Raw genomic sequence first — 12,698 nt, forward strand, 5'->3', positions numbered from 1 at the left:
ACTGAACTTGGGTCACTGAAGCAGAGTGCGCCAAACTTAACCACTAGGCAACTGGGCCAGCCCCAATATTTGTTATTTGAATGAATAAGTAAAACTGCTGAAGGAGCCAGGGTCAGGGCTTGTATGAAATGACACTGGGCATGTAGTTAAGAAATCAGTTGGCACATGGATGACGTAAAACTTGTATTAGAAGATTTGTCTTCTTTTAAGGTTCTTTTGAGAAAAGAATGAAGCTTTTCTTTCAAACGTATGTATTGGGCAGGAGTGTATTAACCCAGGAGTGTATCAAATGCAGGAGTGAATTTAACTAATGATATTGCAAAAGCCTTTTGGATTGATGGTCTGTAGTTCTTGGTTTCAAGAAGCAAAGGCTGCCAAACACCCACCTCAATATAGTACATTCTTCATGAACATAGCTGTTCATGGGGATCTCCTGCTTTTAAGGAGCTGGTCTGTATAATCTTCTCTAAAATTCCAGTTAACCACGTAGGGCTTTTCAAATCTTCTTTTCTTCTCTACTTTTTTTTTTTTTTTGGTGAGGAAGATCAGCACTGAGCTAACATCTGATGCCAATCCTCCTCTTTTTGCTGAGGAAGATTGGCCCTGAGCTAACATCTGTGCCCATCTTCCTCTGCTTTATATGGGATGCTGCCACAGCATGGCTCTACAAGCAGTGCATCGGTGCAGGATCTGAACCGGCAAATCCCGGGCTGCCGCAGCGGAGCACGCGCACTTAACCGCTTGCGCCACCAGGCCAGCCCTCTATTTTTTTTTTTTGATAGCCTGGTTCATTTGGAGTTTATTAGACTTCAGTAGAGTCGACATTATTATTTCTTTTTTTTTTTTTTTTTTTTGCCGAGGAAGATTCACCCTGAGCTAACATCTGTTGCCAATCTTCCTCTTTTTGCTTGAGGAAGATTCGCCCTGAGCTCACATCTGTGCCAGTCTTCCTCTGTTTTGTATGTGGGTTGCCGTCACAGCATGGCTGCCACTGGGTGGCGTAGGTCCACACCCGGGAACTGAACCCAGGCTGCTGAAGCAGAGCACGCTGAGCTTAACCACTAGGCCCGGGCCTGGCCCCGAGTCTACATTATTCTTAAAGACTGTATCTTTAAAGTATTGAGCTTTGAAGAAAAGAAAGCATTCAAATTTGATTTAGGATTTTGCTTATAGAATGCTTGGTTCTCATTTTTAATGTATTCAACTCAAATTTTTAATAGAAGTTTGTAAAAATAAATCACTTTTTAAATAACCTGCTTTAAGGGGAAGGGGATAAATGATCATATTTAAGTTAGTTTATGCTATTAAATTTTGAAAATTATCTATTAAGAAATTAATTTTTAAAAATAGTTCATCTGTAAATTTGTATTCTTTCTTTATTAACAGTAAAGACTTTTTATTAGAAGTGTCTACATTGTACCTACAAATTAAATCCCATCATCATGAATTTCAGGAGACTATCCAGAGTCTAAAATTTGGGTAGTCCTGGAACTTGGCAACTGTTTTTTTAATTTTTTATTATTTTACACGAGCTTTATGCGACCCACTCACCACATGTGAACCCGTCTACAGGTATAAATGGGGAACCAGGAAGTACTGATATTGATAAGGTAGATCAGCACTTCCTGGTACTGAATCTTCAAATAATGACTTAGATATTCAGTATTTCTCCCCTGTGTTAGACCCTCTCTGCATCTATCATATGTCCTCAGCACTATGAGAGCTATATTTTACTGAGTACCCCAAACTAAAGGCTAAAGACCATTATGTTGTTAAGCATTGCAATTTTATGGGCCATCGTTATTTCAAGGTTTTTGGTACATTGGACTTTGTTGAAACAGGATTTGACCTCTATTCAACTTGTATGCCCTGAACTGGTAGTATATATCCTATCAAACACATTCTTTCTTGAAATAAACATGCTAAAAATGTAATTTTTCAGAAGCAATGTATGTTTTCCTAGTAGCAAACTATATTTGAACCCATAAAGTAAACCTTGGAGAAAACAAGACCTAAATTTAAAACATACTGAACTTACATGAAATGATGGTGAAAGAATTCAGATACTTTGATTCTAGTGAAGCAGAACCAAGAAGTAATCTATTTCTGAATCATGAGGAATTGAAATTTGTAAAGAATATTCTGACATTAGTAGTTGAGAAATTAGGAATTTTCTTTCCCTGACTGTCTTAAAAATTGGAGAAATTTTTAAAATCTTTATTGCATCCTGACTCAAGAGTTTTCTGGTGATAGGCTTTGTTCCCAGGGTAGAAAAATCTTAGTGCAAATTATTATAATGTTGTGTGTTCATCTCTATCAATAGTTTAACAGAAAGTTTCAGATGATCATTTTGCACTCCATTGACTACCGCAGTTCTGGTTGATGTGGTTCAAACTAATCTAGATTCTGTTGGTCTGTCTGATTTATAAGAGCTTAAAGTGATGAAAATTGGTAGGAAGTAGTAGCTTTTGAGATTCTGTTTCACATACAAAGGGCAGCAGTTTGCTTTAAAAAGATACATTGCAAGGAATAGATCTGTTCTTTATGGTTCTATGGAAGTATTCATGAAATAATATATATTTTTATAACCACTTGTCAAAAAAGTGGAGGAGGCTTCTACAGTGGTTAGGGTTCTCGGATCCTGTTCAACCTTCTGATACTGTGACGGAATAGAAAAGACTATCTAGCATGATTTTATTTGTAGGCATGAATTAGTATGCTGTGCTGTCTTTTCTGAGGACATGCATGGCACAAAATCCTTCCTTTACTCATAAATAAATTGAGATGGTTAAAAAATTGGATCTGAAAACTGACTTTTCTAATCTATTCCAGAAAAGCCGTCCTCCCCGCCCCCCAACTACTATAATTTGTTGATTATCATGAGAGGCTTTCTGCTACCAGCTGCTTTAATGGTTCTGAAATAGTTGCTTGAACTCTTTCTCCTTAGATTTTTAGATTGAGGGTTATTTATCCATTTTGGCTGGTCAGATAGGATTGCCTTTTGCTTCCAAACTAATAGAATTAAGTCAGTGTATTTTTTACTGGTTTTTATTTCCAGCTTAGCTATATTTCTTGCTTTTTCCTTTTTCCAAGTTCTCTCTATAGCTTTAGTAATATAGTAGTGTTACATTGTTGAGCTTTCATTCATTATTTAAATCTTTGCTGGTTAAAATATAGAGTAGGTTTGGTGACTCCATGAGTTGCAGTGGTACTTTGCACTTTAAGATGCACTTTGAATTTAAGATGATTACTTCCTGCATTTTATTTCATTTCAGTAAAAATCCAAATAGAATCTTAGGAAGAACATTAAAGAAAGAGTTCGTTAAAGGACCTACAAGTAATATCTCAAATTTTTTATGGTTTCTTTAATATACTATGGATTTCTTTTTGCAAAGTCCAAGTATCTTGAGCTGTGATAAATTCTATATCTTTGTATTACAGGATTTTTTCCCTTAAAAGTAAAATCTTTGTAATCTTTTAATAGCCAGACGTTATAATCTTTGAAAAGTTTTATTTGTGCATTCCTTAGGTAATTGTGATCTTTTTCTTCTCTCCTTCTCTATTGTTTAGTCCAAAAGAAACTCAACCTTCAAAACCTGTAAAGAAAGAGAAGGAACAAAGGCCACGTCACTTACTCATGGACCTCCCTCTCCCTCCAGAGCTCCCTGGTGGGGATCCCTCTCCCCCAGACTCTCCAGAACCAAAGGCAATCACACCACCTCAGCAACCGTATAAAAAGAGACCAAAGTGAGTTTTTGGAGGGACTTACCCTTAATTACAGCTTTCTTCCTTACCTCTGGGCCCAAATCTCACACTTTCTTCTACTATCCACACTAGTAGGGTTGGGCCTAATCTATATCTTTCATTTTATTTTAATGGGTAAAAGCCTATCTGCACTCACAGATACCCAGCTATGTTTTTTAGAAAAGCAATATTTTCCCAAATCTAAATATACTACGAACATTGATCCCATGGTATCTTTTGAGTTCATAATACTTACAGTATTAAAGAAGAAAAAAGCCCTTTTATTCAAGGTGTGTCAACCATGTACACATTAGTGAAAAATTAATATATGTGCGATTTTTTTTTTATTCCTAAATCACATAAGTTGCCACGCCATGAATGTAGAAGAATCTGGGTTTGATGTTCTGATTGTTAGCATTCCTCTCTTGATAAAAGTAGTTACCATTTATTGATCAAGTACTATTGCCAAAGTTTTATATTTTATTTTCATGATAACCCTATAATGTAGGGATTCTTTTCCCATTCTATAGTTGAGGAAGCCAATACTCGTGAGAGGTCAGAAAGTAAGCAGCAAATCTGTTATTTGATGTTATGTCTTCCTGAAGCAAAAAATCTGTCTTAGCCAGTGTAAGAGACTGTTTGAACTGTTTATTTCATAATCGTTTGGTTCCTCCCTTTTTAATAAAGAAATTCATAAAAGAGTCAGGAGCCACAGAAATTATTAAAGAATTCTGTTCTCTTCTTTGAGTAGACTTAATTTTTTAAAATAAATTCTTTTGGTTTTTATTTTTGTTTTGCCTTTTTTAGAATTTGTTGTCCTCGTTACGGAGAAAGAAGACAAACAGAAAGCGACTGGGGGAAACGCTGTGTGGACAAGTTTGACATTATTGGGATTATTGGAGAGGGAACCTATGGCCAAGTATATAAAGCCAAGGACAAAGATACAGGTAAATACTGCCACAAAATTCTAGATGTCAGAAGGTTAAAAATTTAGCAGTACTAATGTCTTAAGTGGGTTCAAAAGTAAAAGTAAATTTTGAGTTCTAATTTCATTTCCAAAAGTTCCTAAATAGACTGAATTTTTCCAAAAGAATAACATAATTATTACTGGTTAGAAACCTTCCTCTTTGAGCCAGCCTTGGTGGCCTAGTGGTTAAAGTTGGGCGTGCTCTGCTTTGGTGGCCTGGGATTTGGTTCCCAGGTGCAGAACCACACCACTTATCTGTCAGTAGCCATGCTGTGGCAGCAGCTCACATAGAACTGGAAGGACTTAGCACTAGAATATACAACTATATACTGGAGCTTTAGGGAGGAAAAAAAAAAATAATAATAATAAAAAAATAAAAAATAAATAAAAACCTTCCTTTTTTGTTGTCCATTGTAAATGTTTTATAATAAGCTTGCTGGGAATTTAAGAGAGAGTAGAATTAAAATTTGTAAATTACTCTTTGGTGAGAGGTTAGTCCTTGAAGATAAAGTGAAGTAGTTGAATTATTGATATATTTTAATAATCCAAAATTTTTAGGCCTAACTGAATATTGAATTAAAAATTTCAAATCTTAAAAAAAAGTCAAAGATAAGAAAGGGAATATAGGGATTTTTTCTTTTTAGATACAAAAGTATCTAGCATATAGCATTAAAGTAGACATTGTCTGTCTTTCAGAGCAAGGGCATATATTGGCTGGTTCATGATGGTGGCCAAAAAATACTAATTGATGATGTAACAGTTCGAATTTGTTGTGACAGGGGAGCTGGTGGCCCTGAAGAAGGTGAGGCTAGACAATGAGAAAGAGGGCTTCCCAATCACAGCCATTCGTGAGATCAAAATCCTTCGTCAGCTAATCCACCGAAGTGTTGTTAACATGAAGGAAATTGTCACAGATAAACAAGATGCACTGGATTTCAAGAAGGACAAAGGTACTAGCAAAGAACCATATTTCTACAGGGTAGATTGGTACATCTTATTTTCCTTTCTTAGCTTGTGTGCCTGCTTGAATTTTTTTAACAGGTTGTAGTAAAGTCCAGTTTCTTTCTTGAATCTTTACCAGAATTAAGATGTTAGCAGATTGCTTTGTGCTGAACAGTGTTTATTTTATAAAATGTCTATTCTTCATCAATGTGCTGTTATACTTTTAGAAATCATTGTTAATCATTAAAATTAGAGTCTGCTGGAAATTAAAACCAATTTTTATCACTCTCATTTTTAAATCATTCTCTTTGGTTATTGTTTATATGCATCCATATTTTTACATAGTTTTGCACTGACACAGTTTAGAATTCAAAGCAGGTATTTCTAAAACAATCTTCAGGTTACATAGTGGTTTGTTTTCCTGGATTTGTAACTTTTGTCTCTGTTTGGGGGATAAAATTGTTTGTTGTTTCCACACTTATGTTTGAAGTAGTTTCTATATAACATCCAACCTACTTTTATAAAGCAAATCTGAAGGTTTAAAGATCGGCAACTGTGAAGAGATGGCATCTGTAAATATAATCTGGAGTATTAAGAGAGAATATGGTTGAAGTACATAAAATTAGGAAGGTAATGGATGAAGTTAAGCTGGACTTATTTACAGAGCCTCAAAGATATTAGCACTAGGGGAGTAATAGCTCTTGAGTTTGGTAGAAGTAGTTTTAAAGCAAGTAGAAGGAAGTTCTACTTATGCAACAGTATTAGATAAATTTATGCAAGTTAGATCTGAATGGAATTAAGAATACTGGGTTTATTTCTGGGTATGCCCTTTTTCTAATTATAAAAATAATACGATGTGTAGCTAGTTTCTGTAAGGATGCACAAGAAAATGTTAGTTGGTTGCTTCTGGAAAGGGGAGTTTCATCTATGCCATTCTGTACTATTTAAACAGTTTACCATGTAGTGTTAAAATTCTTTTTAAAATAGTCATAAAATAATAAATAAATGAATGGATGGATATCATGCATGCCCATTGAGGAAAAATTATAAATATAGAAGAATAAAAAAAATAAAATGGCAATCACTTCTCTTTCACTCGGTCCCAATATACCACCATTCGTAGAAAACCACTGTAGTATTAGCATTTTGGCATATTTCTTTCTAGTACTTTATATTATATATATTGTATTTATTTTAACATAACTGAGATCAAAATGTGTTTAATGTTTTATAACTTGTTATAAGCAATTTCCCATATCATTAAGATGTTTTAATGACTGCATAAAGATAGATGAGTCCAAATTTCCTTTACCAGTCCCTGTTGAGAAATTAGTTGCCAGTTTAAAAAAATATTATAATGGGGCGGGCCCGGTGGCATAGTGGTTAAGTTTGCGTGCTCTACTTCCGTGGCCCGGGGTTTGCAGGTTCCGATCCAAGGTGCAGGCTGACGCACCACTCGTCAAGCCATGCTGTGGCGGCGTCCCATATAAAGTAGAGGAAGATGGGCACGGATGTTAGCTCAAAGCTAATCTTCCTCAGCGAGACAAAAAAGAGGGGGTTGGCAATGGATGTTAGCTCAGAGCCAGTCTTCCTCTGACACACACAGAATATTATAATAGCACTGCATTGAGCATCTTTGCATTTTGATTTATTTCTTGGTATAGTTTCTTAGAAGTAGAATTATTTGGTTAAAGGGATTTTCATATTTAATATTAGATTACTTTTTAGAAAAATAGTAATAATTTATGTCCCACCAGTAAGTGCCCATCCCACTTTATCCTAACATTGAATATATCTTTTTAAAAAATTGTCATCTTGATAAGTGAAGTATGATATCATTATTTTGGATTGCATTCCTAATATTACTTATGAGTTTTTTTACACATTTACCAATTTTACTTATTTTCTCTTTTTGAGTTGTTCTTTTGTGTTCTTTGTCCTGAGGTCTTAGCTAAATCTCTCTAAGATATTCCTTTAATGCAATGGCTTAACTTTCGGGGGGTGATGGGTCTCTTTAAACATCTTATGGATCCGCTCTTCAAAAAAATATGTTTAAAATGTTGCATACTATTTCAGAGAGTTCAAAAAGAGTCCTTAAAGCTTACCGCCTAGATTAAGAATCCTTGTCTTTATGCTAGTAGGAGACAGAATTTTAGACTGGACAGATCATTGTCTAGCTAGGTCTAGTATTTCTTATGATGCAGTATTTGCTTCTATCATGCACCCTGCCGAAAGGGAAAAAATAGTGTGGATTTCAAATCTTTTACAGTTCTCTTAGCATACTTTTCCTTTTATCTACTTCTAAATTTAGGGAGTTGGATTAGATGATTCACCTTTCTTTCAATTCCTAAATACTATGAATTTCACTGATAATTTATACTAACTATACTGTGCTGCCCCTAGCCCAGTGATCCTATTAACTAAGGTAAAGACTTCTACAAAAGTAGTCATAGACAATATGTAACAAATGGGCATGGTTGTGTGTTACAAATAAAACTTTATTTACAGCAACAGACAGCAGACTGGATTTGGCTCAAGGTCTGTAATTTGCCGACTGATTTAGATCTTAAAGATTAATAATAGAAGCTGATGGGGGCAGTTGTCCCCCTCAAGACCTAACTAGTCCAAAGAGCACTGGACTAGGAGTCAGAAGATTAGTTTAAATAGTAGTTTTGTTATTTCTTATTAGAAAGGGCAAATTATTCAAATACTCTTCAGTTTTAGTTTCTTCATCTAGAAAATTAAGCGGTTGTTCCGGAGAACCTTATGGTCAACTCCAAAATTATATTAAAATTTGAGGCATTTCAGCATCCTTTTTCTCTTGTTTTAAACTTTTTCTTTCATTTTATGTAGGTGCCTTTTACCTTGTATTTGAGTACATGGACCATGACTTAATGGGACTGCTAGAATCTGGTTTGGTGCACTTTTCTGAGGACCATATCAAGTCATTCATGAAACAGCTAATGGAAGGATTGGATTATTGTCACAAAAAGAATTTCCTGCATCGGGATATTAAATGTTCTAACATTTTGCTGAATAACAGGTAACATAGTAACCAAATGAGGTTAAGCATTTTCTCTCTGTCTTCTGAACCCCTTAGTTTCAGCTAGTTAATTGGGGTTATAGGTGGACCCAGTAATGCAGTTTTTTGCATTTACATACATCTGGTGTTTATACCTTAGGAACAAGTTATGATAGGGGTACTCTGATCAGCAGAGTCTCCAGAGTCAGTGTTGGTAAGGAATTAACAGAGGTAGGATGATTGTTAAGGTTTTTTTAATTGCAAACATTTTAGGGCATCACTCACATTCTACAGGAATATTCAGAGAGTTTTTTATCATAGTTAATAAATAATATTGTTGTGGTCCTAGGCAAATTCAAACACACATTGAGTTCTTAGTGAAATTCTCCCTTGTTTAGTGGGGAGAAATGTGCCTGCTCTTTTAGCTGCTCTTGAGACTTGCTCAGTTATCGAATTTCAGAGTAAACATAGGTGTACTTGATGGTTGACTTTTCTGCCCAGTACTTACTCCCATGTTTTAATAGTGTAGACAGACAGGAATTCGATGATGAACAGTGTTAATTCTTCAGAAGTTTTTATCATCTGCTTTCTTCCTCTCTGGCTATTTGCCTAAACTGGGATCACTGCACTGATGATATGATATGTATTATGCACACTAGTCTTTGGTAATACCCCTACCTATTGAGGAATAAATAGCAAATCTAGTACCACTGAAGTCAGGCCAATGTTTGGTTCTTTAGGTAATTGGGCTGTTTACAGCCGTCTTTGTCTGATTCACCCATTGTTTTAAACATTTCTGTTCAATAATATATAACAAACATTATCTAGAAAGGAATATAGAATGATTATTACATATTTCCTGTCTTTGTGAACAAACCCTATATCCAGGGTCATCCAAGACTGTCCTGGTTTTAGCACTAAAAGTCCCACATGGGATAGTTGGTCACTGGAGAGTTCAGAGTTTAGTAGGAGAGCTAAACAAATATATTGCTCCATTTGGTAAACATTTGTGTATTTTTGTGTGTGTGAGGAAGATCAGCCCTGAGCTAACATCTGATGCCAGTCCTCCTCTTTTTTGCTGAGGAAGATTGGCCCTGGGCTAATATCCGTGCCCATCTTCCTCTATTCTGTATGGGACACCGCCACAGCATGCCTTGACAAGTGGTGCGTCAGTGCACGCCTGGGATCTGAACCTGTGAACCCCGGGCTGCCGAAGCGGAGCACATGCACTTAACCGCTGCGCCACTGGGCCAGCCCCCAGTAAACATTTGTTAAGCCTTTTTTTTTCCTTGAATTTTGGAGCTCCTAGGAAGATGAAATCACAAGGAATGAGTAGGAATTTATCAGAAAGACTGACAACAGAGGGTTAAGTTTCTAGGCAAAAGAAATTGCATGGACAAAAGCACATCAATGTGAAAATAATATAACATGTTATGTCTGGAAAACTGTAAACAGGTCAGTATTGCTAGGGCAAGAAAAGTGAAGCACATAATGACGAGATGAAGCTGAACAGTTGCAAGGAGCTAATTTAAGGATCTTGTATATCTCGCTAAGGAGCTTAAACTTTCTCTTTAGGTGACAGTCATTGAAGAGTGCTGTTGGGTTAATTTTTTGTTTCTAAATTATATAATTAATGTGTTGTTTTAAATCATATACACACACACACACACACACACACACACACACGTACTTAAGTACCTTTAGGAGACAAAACATGATGTTAAAAGATTCTGTCACTGTTTCTGTGACCCACAGTTCTCGTTAAAGCTGGGCTTGGTTAGTCTACATCTATAGTAATAATACTTCAAGAACTTGATGATGGCTATCAGTTTGTAGCTTTCTGGGCTATAGTCTTAATATTCTTTTTTCTGTTCCTTTTTGTTCTCCATGGGGGGATGTCTCAGGCCAGGGAATAACTGCTTGGTGTTCTTTCTGGTGGGTCAAACCACTCTCTGTCCCTGATTTCCCGTATTCAGGAAGCTGATGAGGTTCTAGACTGAACTGAACTTTCTCTTCAGGTTGCTAAGCAGGATGTAGGAGTCTCATAGTCTAGTCTGATCCCTCCATCCTCTGCTCTTGCTTATTTAGCTCTGTCTACACAGAGACTTCTGGAGGAGGATTAGCATGGATGTTAGCTCAGGGCTGACCTTCCTCACAAAAAAAAAAGGTAATGACAAGTCATGGGCCGGCCCAGTGGCTTAGCGGTTAAGTGTGTGCATTCCGCTGCTGGTGGCCCGGGTTCGGATCCCGGGCGCGCACCGACGCCCCGCTTCTCTGGCCATGCTGAGGCCACGTCCCACATACAGCAACTGGAGGGATGTGCAGCTGTGACATACAACTATCTACTGGGGATTTGGGAAAAAATAAATAAATAAAATTATAAAAAAAAAAATTATACACAGAGACTTCTGGGTGAGATAGCCTGGAGAGAATGGTAAGGAGTCCTTAGCTGGACAAGGAAGAGAAAGCAGTTGATGAGAGAGAGAGGAGGGCAGGGCTCAGCTCCATGATGTTCAGTATATCTTAATTACTGTAGTATAAATGAGACCAAACTATTTTAGATAGAGGAGAGACACAATTAGTCTCCTCTAAAAGTCACTAAGTGGTCACTATATGGGGTATAGACTGGAGGCAGGGAGACATATTAAGAACACCATAAGAGGGCTGGCTCCGTGGCTTAGCGGTTAAGTGCGCGCGCTCCGCTGGCGGCCCGGGTTCGGGTCCCAGGCGCGCACCGACACGCTGCTTGTCCGGCCATGCTGAGGCCGCGTCCCACATACAGCAGCTAGAAGGATGTGCAACTATGACATACAACTATCTACTGGGGCTTTGGGGGAAAAAAAAAATAAATAAAATTATGAAAAAAAAAAAGAACACCATAAGAAATAATCAGTGCTTGAACTAACCAAGGCATTGCTAGTAGATATGGACAGGATAGACTCAGTACATCAATAAACTTTAGTGAGTGAATGAATGGTGGGTAATGAAGTATTTTAAGATAACTCAGATTTTTGACTTGAGAAGCTAGCTAGATGGGTGGCACAATGGTCAGTCTAGGGAATACAGAAGGAAGAGCTGGATGTGTGGGGTGAAGAGTAAGTCCCTTGTGGATATGTCTGTTACGTATGCAGGGTATTGATGTCTAATAGGCATATAGTCACATGGAAGTTCCACATTAGTGGTATAGATTCAGGAGTTATCGAGCATAGAAAAAATGTGAGAAGATGGAATGTGAGGGAATGGTCAGAGATAAGAAAAAAATAAGGAAATAGCACGAATGCAAAATAGGCAAGCTTAAGAAGTGAGCGGTCACAGATGTCAGATGGATTTAATTTTATTTATTTATTTATTTTTCCCCCAAAGACCCAGTAGATAGTTGTATGTCATAGTTGCACATCCTTCTAGTTGCTGTATGTGGGATGCAGCCTCAATGTGGCCGGAGAAGCGGTGTGTTGGTGCGCGCCCGGGATCTGAACCCGGGCCGCCAGCAGCGGAGCGCGCGCACTTAACCACTAAGCCACGGGGCTGGCCCCGATGCAGATAGATTAAAACTTAAGAAGAGAATCTGAGGGGCCGGCCCTGTAGCGTAATGGTTAAGTTCACGCACTCCGCTTCGGTGGCCTGGGTTTCACAGGTTCGGATCTCAGGCAAGGACCTATGCACTGCTCATCAAGCCATGCTGTGGCGGCATCCCCTATATAAAGTAGAGGACGATTGGCATAAACATTAGCTCAGGGCCACTCTTCCTCAGGCAAAAAGAGGAGGATTGACAACAGATGTTAGCTCAGGGCCAATCTTCCTCACCAAAAAAAAATAAGAGAGAGAGGGAGAAGCTGAAAATTAAAAGGTCAGTGGTGACAATGTGGGGTAAGTGGGTGGGTAGCACAATTAATGGGAAGGTGATTGTAGGTGTGTCTTTAATTTTTTATTTTTATTAGTTTTTTATTTAAGGATGCAGAGGTTTCAGCATATTTAAATACTAAGGGAAAAGAAAATCAATAGAGAGGGAGAAGTTGAAGGTTC

At 37.4% G+C, this 12,698-nt stretch overlaps 1 protein-coding gene across 10 annotated transcripts in view; it reads left to right on the forward strand.

The window, feature by feature from the left end:
• Positions 1-12,698, forward strand: part of CDK12 (cyclin dependent kinase 12) — a 72,867-nt gene that overhangs the window by 9,638 nt on the left and 50,531 nt on the right. For all 10 annotated transcript variants that reach the window (XM_058560862.1, XM_058560858.1, XM_058560860.1 and 7 more), the window contains exons 3-6: positions 3,571-3,747; positions 4,552-4,691; positions 5,491-5,661; positions 8,507-8,696. In XM_058560862.1, the coding sequence (XP_058416845.1) occupies positions 3,571-3,747; positions 4,552-4,691; positions 5,491-5,661; positions 8,507-8,696 (678 nt within the window). The remainder of the gene's footprint in view (positions 1-3,570; positions 3,748-4,551; positions 4,692-5,490; positions 5,662-8,506; positions 8,697-12,698) is intronic.

The sequence above is a fragment of the Diceros bicornis genome, chromosome 18, assembly GCF_020826845.1.
Source record: "Diceros bicornis minor isolate mBicDic1 chromosome 18, mDicBic1.mat.cur, whole genome shotgun sequence".
NCBI classification, from domain to species: Eukaryota; Metazoa; Chordata; class Mammalia; order Perissodactyla; family Rhinocerotidae; genus Diceros; species Diceros bicornis.